Genomic DNA, 16,986 nt, shown 5'->3' on the forward strand with positions numbered 1-16,986 from the left:
ATTACCCCAACAATCTTAAGACAACCATAAGAACCATAAGACAGACATTTAGTATAATAGATTTATTTTATGCAATGTCAGAAACTGTATGTTTCAAATGTGAATATTACAAAGGATAACTGCAATTTAAAAAGCTTATACAAGGGTCTGGTGCTTTTCCTCATTCATCTTTGCACTTTGTTGTTTTCTTACTGTTTCTATCACTTATCCCTTTCTAGCACTTAGCCCATCTTGTGAAAATCTTTTTGAGACTGTGAGGGCAATTAAAAACGTAGAAGTGCACTTTAGATGTTTTTATGCCAAAGAATCTGAGGCTGCCAGTGGTGAGATTTACAGGATTTGTATAGTAATGAGATTCCATTTCCTGTGGACACCGTAAACACCTTAAAGCAAAAGAAGTATCAGATATCACGAGGCATCAGAAGAAGCAGCAGTGACAATCACATGTTGAGATGGTGTCTGTCAGACTCTTGGTCTTACAGCAACTTTAATCACCATGAAAATGTCAGATATCTGCAGACCCCACAGTATCAAGAAAATCAAAGCGATACAAACCCGTCCATCTTTTGTCTCAGCTAAAGAAAGGTTACCAAAAATATTGATGGTTAAAAACTGTATTCAAAGACAAGTTGACCTTTAGAACTTTCTTTTTTAAGCAAGCTCATCCAAAGCTAGCCCAGTAGAGCCCAATAATGAAAAAGGAAGACAGAGAAACCAAAAGACGAAAGAACCCGAGTTACACATACACTTCATTCTTGTTTTCATGTTTTCCTCCACACAGGGATGGAGGTCTGCCTTGGCGCGACCCCACTGGGGCAGATTTCATATGGTGAACTGGAACATTCACGCTTTAGTTTCAGGCAGACAAAACAGAACTCCATTTTGCAGCGAGGACATTTGATATTTTTGCAGTGTTTTCTGTTATGCTCCACCCTCAGGCCACATGTAGGACAGAGTCTGATGGCGGGGCAGCTGGTTACGCCCTTTACGTCAGGCAGATCAATGGTTTTACATGTCTGCAGAAGTTGCAGGTCCTTGTTCTCACAGCCGTCGTTGTCGCAGCGGTCAGATCGAGGGCCTGAACCCTTCCATGGTTTCAGACACTGCCAGCAGAAGTAGAATTTCTTCCTTTGAACAGCTGTGCATACGACACACTTTACACACAGGTTAGACAGATCCATCCTCTCCACACTTGTTTTGCACTGTGGACACTGATGTGAAAATAAATGAAGGGACATTTTTAAGAGAAACCCAACCACAATATTAAAAAAATATTGAGTCCACTGGATTTCACTGAAATCAAGAAGCTGTAAACATTAAAAAGGAAAAACAAATTAAAACATAAATAACTGGGTCACTTACTTCCTGAACCTCACAGTGGTCTGCAAGAGCCAGACGAGCCATGCTCTCTTCAAAGTGCTGCATTTCCTCCACAGTCAGATCAGCCAGTCTGCGCACCTCCTGGTACGACCACTCTTTATTACACTGCTTGGTTCCCTCCACTAAAGCCGGACATCTGAATTTGTAATTGCCCTTTAAAAAAAATTACAATTTCAACAAAAAAAAGTTAATTTAAATAATTTGAGTGCCTCCTGGGTGAGGTGTTCTGGGCATGTCCGAGGCCCGGGACAGACCCAGGACCTGGAGAGATTATATCTCTCGGCTAGCTTGGGAACGCCTTGGTGTTCCCCCGGACAAGCTAGAGGAGGTGGCCGGGGAGAGGGAGGTCTGGGCTTCTCTGCTTAGGCTGCTGCCCCCGCGACCCTTCCCCCGGATAAAGTGTAAGAAGATGGATGGATAATTAATTAGAATTTATTGTTTTCAAAACTTCTACTTTTATTTTTAATGCATTTTTATACCGTCATTCTTTTACGTATTTATATAGTTGTTAAATCTGCAACATGTTTAGCTACAAATATAAACAGTAAACCAAAACATTTCTGCAGATTACCTATTGGCACCCAATCATGTGATAACTTAAACAAATTCAGTGTAGTTTATAAGTTCAATAATTTTACCTCTTTTTGCTACAAACACATAAATCTGTTAAAATCAATCTGAAATGATTTTACCAAAAACTCCAAAGTCTAAATTTTAGATGGAATTATATAATAACTATAATAACAGACCGGTATTTGTATCTGTATTTGTATTTGAGTAAAATTCAAAATAGGTGTAAAAACCCAGTTTTTGGCATTACACTTCAAATTAATGTTAGAGTGTAATTATTCTTTAATTATATCCATTATAATAATTATGGATATGCAATATTAGTTGATGGTTTTCCATAAATCCAGCAATGAACATGTAACAAGGAACCTCATTGAAAAGAAAATAACATCCATTGCCTCATTCATGGTTAAAACCAACAACTAGTAAAATACCACTGTGAACATTATGAACCCCCACCACCTTGGACGGGTGGTGGTGAACAGACAGTGAAACTGACTTGCAGGGACAGAACATGGCTGTAATTGTGGGGGGATTGGCAGACAGTACCAGGTGATTATGTATAACAGATGTTGACAGATGTTTGATATCTCTGCCTCTGCTGATTTGACTTTTGCACACATTACATATCACTTTGGTTTCATCTGCAGCACTGAATGTAAAATGCTTCCACACAGAACTGGAACACGATTTTTGGCTGGTGGAGGACCAAGAGATGGCTCAGCAGCAGCAACACTCTTTTCTATTGAGTTGACCAAATCCATGTGGGGAGTTTCAGCTACGTTAATGAGGACAACGGGAAGCTCTGCTAAGGTTAACTGGCCTATAGCCTACATCTTGCTGTCTGCAAAAGACGAGTAACTTAAATGTAACAACTCCCACAAGTGCATACAATTCAACACAACTACACAAGCATTGTTTTAACCTTTTAAACTGAACTTTAACGTTACTCTGTCAACAGCCTATTGTCTAAATTACCGAGGGTACAAAGATTCTATTCAACAAAAATAGTGATGCAGTTCAGTCTTTTATCGCTCAGCCGAGTCTTCTCTGTTGCTGTGTGGAGCAGCCTGTGTCAGTCACCTTTCACACGTCACTCACTCATCTGGTCATGCACTGCAGTCTCATAAGGAAACTCAGCTTTTTAATATGAAGTTTTTCTTGTTCCCGAATGCAAATATTTTTAAAGTATTTGTTTGAAATAAGTATTCATAAAAAACACGATATTTGTTCCTTTCCGAATAAGTATTCAGGTTCGGCTCCACCCCATCACATACATTATCTGCTACAAAGACATGACATACCTGATCCAGCAGGGTACAACACCATCGTGTTAGAGATTCAGGAGTGACAGCGTGGCCACAGGACATCTCTGCTCTGAGAGAGTCATCACCTGAGGAAGAAGTGGACAATAACAGATGTATCAGTTACACTAAATATACTGGGTTGCACCAAAATATAATAAACTCCATGGCTCATGAAAAATTTAAAAAAGGAATAGGAGAAATTTTATAATGTGTGGTAATGACTGTCAGAAAAAAATATTTGTAGCAGTTTTTGTCGTGCAACATGGTGGTGAAAAAGAAAAAGAAAAAATCTTACACAGTGGATTCAGATCATCTGGCCTGTTGACGAACTTTAGGGTAGAATCTAGTGGATCGTATCGCTTCTCCACCTGCTCCGGTCCTGGAGCGCTCATTTGGGTTCTACGGAAAGAAAATCTGACACTATGAATACTGTCTGGTTTACTCTTATGTTTAGTTTAGTTAGTTTAGTCTAGTATATGGATTTCAAATCGCATCTACTGTTATCATCTGTCACACGTTATCATCTGTTATTGTATCGAGTCTTTTCCAGACTCAATACAATAAAAACTTTAAAAGGTATTAAAGATGTATTTAAAGTACTTATGAGCCATTACATTTCTTTCTCACAATCGCTCGTCTAGTTCATGTTAAAGCTGTATGATGGGGCTGAGTTTAAGGCCACACCAAACTCATTCAGCCACGCCTTTATGGAGCTTGCATTCTGCACTGGAATGTGCATGTACGAACATGTATTCATTTATGATCGCGGGCTGAATAATGTTGACTCATGTTAGAAAATGTCAGTTTTCATTGTTACACAAAGCTGCTACAAAATGTGTAAAAGGACGAAGGGGTCTGAAGCGACTGCATGCTCACAGTGTTGTGTGAACTATCATGAGCCGTTTAAACAACATCCAGGGAATTTCCAGTTGGATGAAACTGAAAGCACTAAGGGCACGAAGTGCTTTCAGTTTGGATTGCCTATTTTTTTTAAATTGAAAACACTTTTAAGAACAGTGATCACTCTATTAAAAATGACATACATAACCATATTAGGACTACCTTATGTCACAGATTCTATAAGATGACACAGATTTAATTAGCAAAGGAGCAAAGACTGCAAATATCAAGAGTAGGTTTAAAAAGTGAAAAGTAACATCTTACCCTGTTGGCACAGCTTGTGTCGTTTTAGTTTCTGGTACTTTCCTTCTTCTTTTACTTCCCGACCGGTATGGGAACAGCAACCTAACAGTAAAAAGGATGAACTTAGTAAGTTATTGCTTAAACCTGTGGACAAAATGTGAACCATCACAGAAAATCTAACTAAGCTTCCTAAACGCACAGAAATATATAGAAACGCATATAGTGACAACTTATTGTCATCACATAGTCACAATTTATTTTTATTTTATTTTATTCTACCTCAGGGAAACCTATCATCAGTGGCCATTATATATTATATATGTGTCTGTACCGAAGGAGTTACGAATTAAAGAATAAAATATACACCACTTAAAAACAAAGAGTGAGCTCACGTACCCGTTGAAATAAAGCTTCAATAAAGCTTCACACATGACTGCGACTGTACTTGGAGACCTAAAGGATGAAGAAGAACAGCAGACAGCATGCATGCAGTTTAATTTTAGCATGTTACAATAAAGTGCTGTACTCGACAGAAACAGTTTACACTAAAAACAACAACAAAACAAACTATAACACAAGTCTTATGAGTGTATAAAGCAAGATTTGAATACCTAACTGGTGTGCAAACAGGGACGCTAACGCGTACTCACCGCTCCTCAGCAGGACCGCTAAGCGACGACTGTACTAACCTTGAGGAAGTGACATGACAGGAAGTCAGTCATCGCGCAGAGGAAATTTTTTTTCTTTCTTTTCTTTTTCTTTTTAATCACGCAGAGAAAATAAAAGCTCCGAATTATAGAAATTAAATGCACACACACACACACACGGCGAGACAGAGAGAATAAGAGATACTTTTTTTGCGTTAACAATTCACTTCACTGATATAAATAATTTAATAAATCTATTGCAAACACCCGCTTAAATGCTGCTTATAAAGGAATCAACAAATACAACAGCATAATGCATAATGTAGTTCACTCTTCTATGGATGCTCCGTCAATGCTTACTTTTAATTCATTATTGTACTCTTCTGCGAGCAAGAAATCTTAGTCTTCATCCTCTACAGCAGTGGTTCCCAAACTTTAGTAAACAATTAAGCAAATACAAGTAATCTGCAATAAATTACAGGTAGTAAGAAAATAAACTACTAACTCTTTTACTCTACGTCCACACCTACACGGGTATTTTTGAAAACGCAGCTGTTTCATCCACAGGTAAACGGTGTTTTGAATCACCGAAAACTGAGATTTTTTAAAGACTCCTTTTTTGCGTTTATGTGTGGATGAGGAATGCAGAGTTGGTCAGGAAATGTCAAAGGTATGTGCCTTTTTCACGCCACGCTGTGCACACGTTATTGTTTACATGAGATGAATTGCAGAAATGCATATACTGTTGATCTGACTGTCTGCAGTTTTACACGCTTACATATACACACGCAGTTAATGTGTCACGGTGTGATTATTTTACATGTAGTTGTTTTTTTCCTGTGTAATATTATTCAACATTGCTATCAATACATGTAAAAAAATGCCTCTCTGTGCAAAATAGGTTTAAAAACATAAACAACTGTGGGATACTGTTAGTCCGTGAGGGGAGACCTACCTCGGCACTTGTGCAGGTGAAACCAAAGGGAAGATCTGCTTCACCATGTTTTCTAGTCTTTGGCTTAGAATGAAGTTGGTTTGGAAACATATTCAGCGATGCTTCATCTCCTGCATTGCGTTTGTGTGGGCGCCCCGTGCTAGCAGTGTCCAAGCTTTTTGTTTCTTTTCCCTCCTAGGGGGCGGGACCCACACTTTGGAAAGGTCTGCTCTACAGCAAATTACAAGTACCCGGCTGGGATAATAAGCTGGCCAAAGGAGGAGATAGAAGCCACTAGCGTCAAGACAAGAAAGCTATATATACAGGGAGTGCAGAATTATTAGGCAAGTTGTATTTTTGAGGAATAATGTTATTATTGAACAACAACCATGTTCTCAATGAACCCAAAAAACTCATTAATATCAAAGCTGAATGTTTTTGGAAGTAGTTTTTAGTTTTAGCTATTTTAGGGGGATATCTGTGTGTGCAGGTGACTATTACTGTGCATAATTATTAGGCAACTTAACAAAAAACAAATATATACCCATTTAAATTATTAATTTTTACCAGTGACACCAATATAACATCTCCACATTCACAAATATACATTTCTGACATTCAAAAACAAAACAAAAACAAATCAGCGACCAATATAGCCAACCTTTCTTTGCAAGGACACTCAAAAGCCTGCCATCCATGGATTCTGTCAGTGTTTTGATCTGTTCACCATCAACATTGCGTGCAGCAGCAACCACAGCCTCCCAGACACTGTTCAGAGAGGTGTACTGTTTTCCCTCCTTGTAAATCTCACATTTGATGATGGACCACAGGTTCTCAATGGGGTTCAGATCAGGTGAACAAGGAGGCCATGTCATTAGTTTTGCTTCTTTTATACCCTTTCTTGCCAGCCACGCTGTGGAGTACTTGGACGCGTGTGATGAAGCATTGTCCTGCATGAAAATCATGTTTTTCTTGAAGGATGCAGACTTCTTCCTGTACCACTGCTTGAAGAAGGTGTCTTCCAGAAACTGGCAGTAGGACTGGGAGTTGAGCTTGACTCCATCCTCAACCCGAAAAGGCCCCACAAGCTCATCTTTGATGATACCAGCCCAAACCAGTACTCCACCTCCACCTTGCTGGCGTCTGAGTCGGACTGGAGCTCTCTGCCTTTACCAATCCAGCCACGGGCCCATCCATCTGGCCCATCAAGACTCACTCTCATTTCATCAGTCCATAAAACCTTAGAAAAACCAGTCTTGAGATATTTCTTGGCCCAGTCTTGACGTTTCAGCTTGTGTGTCTTGTTCAGTGGTGGTCGTCTTTCAGCCTTTCTTACCTTGGCCATGTCTCTGAGTATTGCACACCTTGTGCTTTTGGGCACTCCAGTGATGTTGCAGCTCTGAAATATGGCCAAACTGGTGGCAAGTGGCATCTTGGCAGCTGCACGCTTGACTTTTCTCAGTTCATGGGCAGTTATTTTGCACCTTGGTTTTTCCACAAGCTTCTTGCGACCCTGTTGACTATTTTGAATGAAACGCTTGATTGTTCGATGATCACGCTTCAGAAGCTTTGCAATTTTGAGACTGCTGCATCCCTCTGCAAGATATCTCACTATTTTTGACTTTTCTGAGCCTGTCAAGTCCTTCTTTTGACCCATTTTGCCAAAGGAAAGGACGTTGCCTAATAATTATGCACACCTGATATAGGGTGTTGATGTCATTAGACCACACCCCTTCCCATTACAGAGATGCACATCACCTAATATGCTTAATTGGTAGTAGGCTTTCGAGCCTATACAGCTTGGAGTAAGACAACATGCATGAAGAGGATGATGTGGACAAAATACTCATTTGCCTAATAATTCTGCACTCCCTGTATATATATATATGAAACCCCATCAAAATCCATACCACATGTGAATAATCCAATCAGAGCATAGGAACACAGTCTATGGCTGAGCACTGAGCTCTAGTCTCACCTGTTAGAGTGAGATAAACAAAGACATGAAGCCAAATTGTACTTGTTAAATAGCTGGTCTGACTTTATTAAATATGCTTTGAAAAAAATTTAATTAAATAATAATGAAAGCAGAGGGTAAAATATGAAGACTGAAAAAATATTGCTGTTAAGGCATCACTTACATGAACATTAATATGTAGCATCATATCTAAAACAGCAACCTCTGGTGACCAAACTGATGTTCATCCACAACCCCAGAGACCATGATGGAGGAGTCTAAAGTGGTGTGGATCCAGGTCGTAGCAACAATGTAGCAGGTCTGACCTCTGACACATTGTGCTGCTAAACTCTGCACTGTGCTGCACAAATGTGCAAATGAAGAGATAAGCTGACCCCTGCCTTTTCAACTGAGTTGATTTAATTTCCCAAAACTGTTTAATTAAAAGATTAATTAAGTAAAATTACTTCATACTGTATGACTTAGCCTTTATCGGCATCCCTTTCCTCCTGTTTGAAGGTGCAACACCAAAATAAATGGGAGTAAGTCTCTGGGAAGATCTCTCAAAAAGAGCAAAAAATATCTGATTTATTCACAAATTTTTAAAGTTTGAAGTCTGTTTGTTTGTTTATTATGAAGGTAAAAACTTTAAATTAATTTAAATAAAACCTAATTGACAGAAGTTTTTTGTAGCAAAGAATCAAATCCATCAATAATGAAATTGATAGATGAACACAGATCAGCACCTCTTCAAAGTGTTACCTAATTTTGGCATTCATGTTTCCATGGGAGGAGAAATGGGATCTAATGAAGATTCTTCAGGATGAGACATAGACAAGGGTGATGAAGGGATGAGAAAGAATTCCATCAGAAACAATGAAGATCTATTTTAGGTTTAGTGGGGTGTTGTACCTGTTTAGGAGCTCTTAGTAACTGTATAATAACTTACAAAGAGTTTCCCTTGCTGTTACAACAACAGGCCCCCATTACTTTACATCTGCCCTCATTACTGTACAAGTTCATTCATTCAGCCAACTAATACTGCCATCTTCTGGTGATAAAGAATATAGTTCTACGATGACATCAGGTAAGAGAAAATGGGCTTTGCATCAGTGACACAACATTGCCTTTGCAACAAAATTCAGAAAGAAATAGGGGGGATTACAGTCACAGTAAAACTCATTCAGTATAAACTCAGAAATTAATTTTATTGTTAAACTTAATATTAATAAACGTTTTATTAAGTTAAGTTATCAAGTTAATGAATTGTTAAATTGTTAAACTTAAACAATTTAGCAATTTACAATATGTAAACTAAACAGTTGGGCAGTGTTCTCTTCAAAGAAGAGAACTTTTATTTAAAAAATCTAAATTTATATTAAAATATTCAGGGCACCACAAGCCATTTACTCAGATTCATGCGTGAGCAGCATTTTATTGGTAAGTCTGATTCATGTCGTTCAACCACTGGCCAAAATAATGGAGTCACCACATAGAAGATATTCTTTCAGCTTCTTTACTTTGCAAATTAAACAAAGACATGAAACCAAATTGTTTTTGTTGAATAGCTAAATGGTCTGCCTTCAAATTTTTTACATTAATAATAATAATAATAATAATAATAATGAAAGCAGAGGGTAAAATATGAGACCATTAAAAAAAAATCACAATTATGACTTTATTGTACATTCTCTGGCTTTTGTGTGCCCTTTATATGAACTGTTTGAAACATGGACTTCATCAGCAGCTGACATTTGACTTATTTCTACTCAGGTACTTATAAACACAAGCACAGCTAAAGCAACATAGCAAGCAATGTTGCTTTTAACAATAATAGCTTTCGGTTAAAACAATGCATGAAAACAAATCTAGTTCACTTTAAGAATTTGAAAATCTCTAAATAAAACTTTTAAAACCGTTTGGAAATAATCGCTCCTGCTGCAGCTGTCACACAGTGGACAGGTTGCCAGTCTGAAGTAAAGGCATAAAAATAATTAATGGGACATCAGCATAATTCAAGACTTTGTGGAAACATTCATAAAGAAGTTAGAAAAGCTTCCTGTTAAAGGTGAGTGATGTAAAAGATACCTACTTATATCCTTCTGGTATTTTCAGATTACAGTGCTTCACATTTTATCTGAACAGCATGCGTCGGGTGTGTTAGAAGATCCAAGATTTCCCAAATTATGTAAAAAGGGTGGATATTCTAGTTTTGTTTAAGTCCTTATCACATTTTTAGACTAGTCCAAGCTGAAGAAAGGGGAAGAAAATACACCAGGTCAAGTTCACCAATTACCAAAACAGCAGTGTAAACACTCGGCAGTAGAGTCAAGAAACCTTTCCCAGAAGTACATAGGCAGAGTATGTTATTTTATGATTCATTGGGCAACGCTAGGTAATATGCTGAGCTAAACTAAGTAAACAAGGTTCTGCTCCAGCTTTCTGTTTAGGTTTTACCAGAATGACAATTCAATTCTAAAGGAAAGTCTGGTATGAGAGAAGAGTACATAAAGTCTGTGCTGTCTGCTACTTTCTGCGCCACACAGGTATTGATGTTTGTCTGGGAGCCACACCATCACTGCAGGGCATGTAGTGAGTGCTGGTTTTCAAACACACAGGAGTGAGTTTCAGACACACAAAGCAGAACTCTTTCTGACAGCGAGGACAGATGATGTTCTTGCAGCCTGTTTTGTCGTGCTCCACTATCTCACCACAGGTGGGACAGGCCCGGATTGAGGGACAGGCATCGACCCCCCGAACCTCAGGGAGATCAGTAGTCTTGCAGTTCTTGAGAACTTCGAGTTCGTGGTTTACGCAGCCATCATTATCACAGCGGTCTGATCGTGGAGCTCTACCTTTCCACGGCCTCAAACATTGGCAGCAGAACTCATACCCTTTGTTGTTGTCTGCTGTACAGATTGTGCACCTCACACTCAGGTTAGTCAGGTCCTCTCTCTCCACATAGGTTTTGCAACCAGGACACTGTTGTGAGAAAAATAAAAAGAATAGTTTAAAATTTGAAAAGTAAAACATTTTGTGCTTTCCTCTATATCAAAGGATAAACTGTAGTCCCTTGGGCTGGAAAAGCCTGCATAAACCCAGCCCCACAAACTTTGCATGGAGAGTTGAGTTTAAAGGCTAGAAGGCCACAGCCTGACAAGACAAGATCCTGACAAGATCTCCAAACAGTGGTGATCTCGGCCAAACGCATCATTCGATCAGAGCTTCCTGTACTTTTGTGCAGCTACACCAAGCGGTGCAAGACCAAAGCCAGGAAGATTATGATGGACCTCTCTCATCCCAACAATGGACTCTTCTCACTGCTGAGGTCTGGGAAGCGCTTCTGCTCCCTTAAGGCCAAAACAGAGACAATGAATTCTTCCCCCCGCAACTCGGGCCCTGAACCAGGTGCAGAACTGGACTCTGCTACATCACATCACTACACACACTCTGTTTATTTCTTCTTATAATTTCTTTCTTAAATTGTTATTTTCATATTTTTTACTGTAAATTTCTAAATGTAAAATCTGTAAATTTTGTACATTTCTTTATTGTAGTTTAATGGTCGGACATTACACAGCATTTCACTACATGTCATTCTGTGTATAATTGAGCTTGTGACGAATAAAAATTGAATTTAAATTTGGAAAGGTGGGATCTCTCTGTGTAGAGTTTGCTTGTTCCCTTTTAGGTACTCCAGCTTCCCCTTACAAACCAAATTCGTGCTCATTCACCTATATTTGCATTTTCTTATTTCCAACTATATCTACTTTGTGGGATCTTCGACTTCTTTGACTTCTTGTGCACTTCTGGGAGTTTAAACATAAATTTTCAAGCAGGGAAGTTGAGTCGTCTTGCCCTGTGTCTTCCTGTCTTATGCCTGTTTGTTCATGATTGCTGAGTGGATTAGAAACACTCTCTATAGAAGACTTACTATTTTCAGTTCACAGTAGTCTCTGGCTGCCAGCTGGGCAATCTTCTCTTCAAAGTAGGCCATCTCTTCAACTGTCAGTGCTGCCAGCCTGCGCACCTCTGGATATGACCACTCTTCACCACACGTCTCGTAGGTGTCCTCATTTAAAGCAGGACACTTAAATTTGTACTGGCCCTGCAGGGACACAAAAGGTTTAATCACCTGTAATGGGGAAGACATAGAGTGAGAAACTTTAAAAAAAAAAAAAAAGAAGTTTAAAATGAAACAAAACAAAATATTGTCTGGCAACAAAGAGCTTCATCATACAAAGTCCTATCGAACCAGATCAGGATGACAGTTTTTAAAATTAAGGGTGGCATTTCCATTTGACGTGTTTTCTATTTTGCGATTGTGACAGGTGAGACCTGAGTCTGGGAACCGCCCCTGGTGGGCGGAGCTGGTCTTTGCTCCTTTCATAAGCTCAGGTGTGGGCAATTAGGTATTCCTCAGCAAACCTGAAGCTGCGAGTGCTTGGTCCAAGTTGGTGTTTTTAAATTTCTTTCCATGAAAGCTTGATGCGGGTCCCCCTAAACTTCTGTCAGAACGGTGGGAAACATTGCGTTCCCGTGAGAACAGTGTAGTGGACTTCACCGCCACTGACCCACATTTATTAGGGTGTGACGCGAACTTGTGGACAGAGTACCGAGCTGCTGCTTTGCCAGGTGGATTTCTGGCTGCGGGCGAAGGACCCGACACATCAGAGTGTTTTAATTTGTTTCATACTGGTGTAATTCGACAGACTGTGACTGCTGCGGCTGTCGATTTTGTTTGTTTCTTGTTTTATTTTTCTGTGTCAGTAGGCACCACAGAGACTGGTTCTTTTAGTATTTTAACCCCTTTATTTATATATTGTCGCAGACGGTGAAGCGCTGCAGGGAAAACAAATCCTTTTTTTGTCTCCCCGCTTTTGCATGCACAGCAGTGGGCCTGAGTGAAGACGGCACTGAAGATTTGCCTTTTTCTATAGTGTTTTGCTCATTTGGAGTCATGTGTGAGTTGCCGTCCCTTTTTATCCTGTGTGCTATGTCGATTTGTTCTTAAACGGTTCCCCGCAGCGCTTGTCCTGTCTCACGGGCAATCATACAGTTTTATCGTTTTTAATAAGGCAAAGTTTTTAATTGTTTTTGGGTGCCGCTGTTACACAGTTATTTTTATTTTGTATTAAAAATTAAACTATTTTTAACTGACTGTGCACCTACGGCTCTGTCCTATTTTAAATGGGAACCTACCACGGGTCACACTGTAAACACTGACCAAACTTTGGAAAGGAAAAAGAACAAAAATGAAGACCGAAAGAAACCTGATCCAGCAGACTGCGGCACCATCCGGTCAGAGATTCCGCTGTGACGGCGTGACCGCAGGACATCTCTGCTACGAGACTGTCATCACCGGCTGCACAAAACAAAGAGAAAGTACAACGAGTTTTATATCAACGTCACATACAGTCTGTATTTGACCAATAGGAAGAGTTACTTACATAAGCTAACACCGGCATAACACGTGTATATAACTGCTTTAGTTGGGTTAACTGGTAAAATAAGTATACAGACAACAGGTAAAAGTACAAACCGTTTATTTTAAACATATTTTAGTTCTTACATAATGGATCCAGCTCATCCCTCCTGTTGACAAATGTCAGCGTCGTATCGTTGGGGTCGTAGCTCTTGTCATCCTGATCTTGTGTCGTCATTCTGGTTCAGACGAGGAGGTTTGCTCTCTGTCCACAAATTTGATCTTGGTTTAAACACTACAAATGAAATTAGCACCGAGGATCTTGCTCTGTCTTCCTCTTTTAAAGCACCAAGATTCAGCAGCCCGTTTAACTTTCAGTTTCTCTGCGGCACTTACAACAAGTCACATGGTGCACGATAACAAGTTTGCATTCCCCTCTGATATATTCGCACTAAGTGTACAGTTAATCCTCACAGCTTTAAGTAGCCTACCATAGAATATGAATATTAATTGTGGTTGTGATAAACAGTTGTGCGTTGGCTTCAAAAAAAGACACCAATTAATGCTAACATTTGATAAACAAACGCTCCCTGGTCACATGACAAACAAAGGTGGAAATCACCCCCTCATAATAAACATTTGTAAACACTTTTACGCAGACGGAGAACCAGAGATACTACCTTCAAAACAATAAAAAATAATAATTAAAAATAATTAGAAGATGAAGAATTTTGAGCGAAAGTGAAAGAATTTATCTGCTCTCTGACGTCAAACCTTGGAGCCAAACAGCTGTTCGCACTGACATATCAGTGACAGACTTTAGAAGCGCAACAAATCGGACTTAAGCGCAAAATGGGAAAAATCTACCAGGTGGTCGTTCATGGACTAAGGGGTCAGAAGATGATGTTGGACCTGTGCAACACCGAGGAGCAGTTTAGGAGCATGACCGTGAAACAGCTCAAGGAAAAATTGGCGCAGAAGCTTCCGGAGACCGCAGGTAAGACGGCAGATAGAAAACAGTGTATGTATGCTTTTATGTTGCTGGTTAATTCAAAGGCATATTTACTGTAATGAGATTCTTTATATAAAGTTCCAATCCTAAAGTAAAACACTCAGCTTGAAGTGAAAGTAAGGAAGTGGCGATGATAAATAATGGTTTGATGAAAGTGCATTACAGTATTAGAGATACGTTTCTGTGTCTGTGCGCGTGCGTGTGCGATTTTAAAAAAGTTACTGTCAATAAAAACTGAGTGAAGTAAATAGTGAAGCCCAAAATGAAAGTAAGCTAGCTCAAGAAGAATTAGTGCAAACTCTACATCAGACTGCTCAAGTTCATGTAGTTATTTGTAGTTGAAGAGTTTCAAAGGCAAAAATGTTAATAAAGCAGTTAGAAAAAAAAAAGTGCATTATGTGAAAACTCACTCTAGAAACGAGGAAATCCAACTTTAAGTACATTACTTAAGTAAAGTAAGTAAATGTGGGCTAATAATCTAATGCATCTCTGTGGATGTGCCTAATAAAAATGATATAGATTTACTTTTAAAAAAAAATGTGTGTGTGTGCAGGAGAGGAGGCTCTGCGCCTGATATTCACAGATAAAATGTTGGATGGAGACGACACCCTTCTGTCTGAATATGGAATCCAGCACATGTCCGTCCTCCACATGGTGATGAAGGTTCCTGGAGGACTGAAAGCTTGACTAAGACCATCTCCATCTGTCGTACCGCTACTGCTGCTACTTTCTGTGATGCTTTAGAAAGCCTCTTGACACTGTTCACATGTATTGTAAATGGTACTTATTATACTGTTTTACTGTTTAGTGACAATGATCGCTTTATTGATCATCCTTTATTCCAAATACAACACCAGTCTGTGTTGTTCTATGAAATAAAACCTTTTTCACAGTTATTTTCTTTGCCTTTTTGATTATTTTTAATCTTTATTTATTTATTTTTTTGCCAGTTCCCACATTAGTCTCACAGTCGTGTAGATGGCCATAAAATATTGAAAGCTTCCGTATCCTCACTTTGAGTAATTTTAGGAAATTGGCAATTGCTGAAACAAGGGACACTGTTTGATTTTCATTTTTTATATTTTAGTTATAGGTGCAAAATATTGTATAATGTAATAGTCTTTGGCGCCAAAGAAAAACGATTACAGGTCAGCAGAGAACTTCAATCTATACACCTAAAAACCACAAACCAGGCGAGAAATTTGGGTGTAGTGATGGATGCAGACCTAAACTTAGAAAAACACATTAAGACAATAACAAAGTCAGCTTACTATCACCTCAAGAATATTTCAAGGATAAAAGATCTGATGTCTCAACAGGACCTGGAAAAACTAGTCCATGCATTCATCTTTAGTAGGCTTGATTACTGTAACAGCATCTTTACAGGTCTACCTAAAAAATCAGTCAGACAACTACAGCTCATTCAGAACTCTGCTGCTCGAGTCCTCACTAAGACCAAAAAAGTGGACCACATCAGTCCAGCTCTGAGGTCCTTACACTGGCTGCCTGTCAGAGGGTAGACTTTAAAGTTCTGATGCTGGCCTATAAAGCTCTGAATGGTTTAGGACCAAAATACATCAATGACCTCCTGACCCAGTATGAACCATCCAGATCCCTCAGGTCATCTGGATCCGGTCTTTTATCAGTTCCCAGAGTCAGAACCAGACACGGAGGAGCTGCATTCAGCTTTCATGCTCCTTATATCTGGAACAAACTCCCAGAAAGCCTCAGATCAGCTGAAACACTCAGTTTATTTAAATCCAGGTTGAAGACTCACCTGTTCTCAGCTGCATTTGAATAAAACACCAAATCCACACTTTTAAGCTTAAATTTCAAAACATACATTTTAACTACTGATTTTATCTACTGTTCTGATTTTATCTGTTTTGATTTTATATACTGTTTTGTTTGTTTGTTTGTTAATTAGTTAGTTTGTTGGTTTGCTTGTTTTAATCAATTTTAAATCGTGCTTTTTATTTGTTTTTGTTTCTAATGTCTCTGTAAAGCACTTTGAATCACCTTGTTGTTGAATTGTGCTATACAAATAAACTTGCCTTGCCTATAAATATTGTTTTAAGTCAAACTTTTTTTTTTTCATTTACGTTCTCCAAAATTGTTTTCATAGTTGGTAATAGTTCTAGGTTTAGTTTCAGTTAAGTTTAATAACCATGTTCTCTCAAATGCTTCACCTCCAAAAATGTGTCCAGTTCCTACAGCATAGTCACAAAGCATATTCAACAGTAAACCACAAGTTTGTCTCTGGTGTCTTTTCATAAATATTGAAGCAGCTGAAGATCCAGCTGCAGGTTCGCTGACTCATGAAACTTAGTCTGAACTGGTCCTCTCATTGGTCCCACAAAGTTAAGAAAGGGGTAGTGATCTACCTCAAAATGAAGAACTGAAATTATCCTTTAGGACTGCAGATTTACACAAGTCAGCAGATTCCAAGTTCTTCAGTTCAAACACCATGAAAATAAGTACGCAGTATTACATACTTACTTTACGAAGATGAAGAAAACTCAAATTGTCATCCTCAAATGAGAGGAAACTGGGCATGATGTTTAAGAAAAACCCAGGAACCATCAAGTCTCGAGCATGCTATCAATTTATA

At 38.9% G+C, this 16,986-nt stretch overlaps 3 protein-coding genes across 4 annotated transcripts; 1 reads left to right on the forward strand and 2 right to left on the reverse strand.

Annotated features, from left to right (window-relative positions):
- Positions 1-47: 47 nt before the first annotated feature.
- LOC113012567 (uncharacterized) lies at positions 48-5,100 on the reverse strand. 2 transcript variants are annotated; one of them, XM_026152852.1, is made up of 7 exons: positions 5,051-5,100; positions 4,797-4,853; positions 4,422-4,502; positions 3,553-3,656; positions 3,255-3,343; positions 1,363-1,533; positions 48-1,211 (listed from the first exon to the last, which is right to left on the reverse strand). In XM_026152852.1, exons 2-7 carry the CDS (start codon positions 4,829-4,831, stop codon positions 762-764), a joined length of 930 nt encoding a protein of 309 aa, XP_026008637.1. In that variant the 5' UTR covers positions 4,832-4,853; positions 5,051-5,100; the 3' UTR covers positions 48-761. The 2 variants fall into 2 exon arrangements, with proteins under 2 accessions (XP_026008637.1, XP_026008645.1); XM_026152860.1 differs by having other exon boundaries at positions 5,012-5,070.
- A 4,477-nt stretch (positions 5,101-9,577) lies between these two features.
- Positions 9,578-13,942, reverse strand: LOC113018819 (uncharacterized protein DDB_G0292642-like). The gene is made up of 4 exons (XM_026162215.1): positions 13,511-13,942; positions 13,212-13,303; positions 11,873-12,046; positions 9,578-10,920 (listed from the first exon to the last, which is right to left on the reverse strand). The coding sequence occupies exons 1-4, from the start codon at positions 13,599-13,601 to the stop codon at positions 10,465-10,467; spliced, it is 813 nt and encodes a 270-aa protein (XP_026018000.1). The 5' UTR covers positions 13,602-13,942; the 3' UTR covers positions 9,578-10,464.
- Positions 13,943-14,123: 181 nt separating this feature from the next.
- LOC113018821 (NEDD8-like) lies at positions 14,124-15,271 on the forward strand. Its single transcript, XM_026162216.1, has 2 exons — positions 14,124-14,360; positions 14,929-15,271. The coding sequence occupies exons 1-2, from the start codon at positions 14,216-14,218 to the stop codon at positions 15,060-15,062; spliced, it is 279 nt and encodes a 92-aa protein (XP_026018001.1). The 5' UTR covers positions 14,124-14,215; the 3' UTR covers positions 15,063-15,271.
- The last annotated feature ends 1,715 nt before the right edge of the window (positions 15,272-16,986 follow it).

The sequence above is a fragment of the Astatotilapia calliptera genome, chromosome 3, assembly GCF_900246225.1.
Source record: "Astatotilapia calliptera chromosome 3, fAstCal1.2, whole genome shotgun sequence".
Lineage (NCBI taxonomy): Eukaryota > Metazoa > Chordata > Actinopteri > Cichliformes > Cichlidae > Astatotilapia > Astatotilapia calliptera.

Bases quoted from the DNA above. Each gene is read 5' to 3' on its own strand.
- LOC113018821 (XM_026162216.1), top strand. From the start codon at position 14,216: ATGGGAAAAATCTACCAGGTGGTCGTTCATGGACTAAGGGGTCAGAAG. The intron at 14,361-14,928 runs GTAAGACGGCAG...GTGTGTGTGCAG, and splicing joins GAAGCTTCCGGAGACCGCAG to GAGAGGAGGCTCTGCGCCTG.
- LOC113018819 (XM_026162215.1), bottom strand. From the start codon at position 13,601: ATGACGACACAAGATCAGGATGACAAGAGCTACGACCCCAACGATACG. The intron at 13,304-13,510 runs GTAAGAACTAAA...TGTTTTGTGCAG, and splicing joins GGATGAGCTGGATCCATTAT to CCGGTGATGACAGTCTCGTA. The intron at 10,921-11,872 runs GTAAGTCTTCTA...TTCTCACAACAG, and splicing joins ACTACTGTGAACTGAAAATA to TGTCCTGGTTGCAAAACCTA.
- LOC113012567 (XM_026152852.1), bottom strand. From the start codon at position 4,831: ATGTGTGAAGCTTTATTGAAGCTTTATTTCAACGG. The intron at 3,657-4,421 runs GTAAGATGTTAC...TTCTTTCCGTAG, and splicing joins ACACAAGCTGTGCCAACAGG to AACCCAAATGAGCGCTCCAG. The intron at 1,534-3,254 runs GTATGTCATGTC...TTTTTTTTAAAG, and splicing joins GTTGTACCCTGCTGGATCAG to GGCAATTACAAATTCAGATG.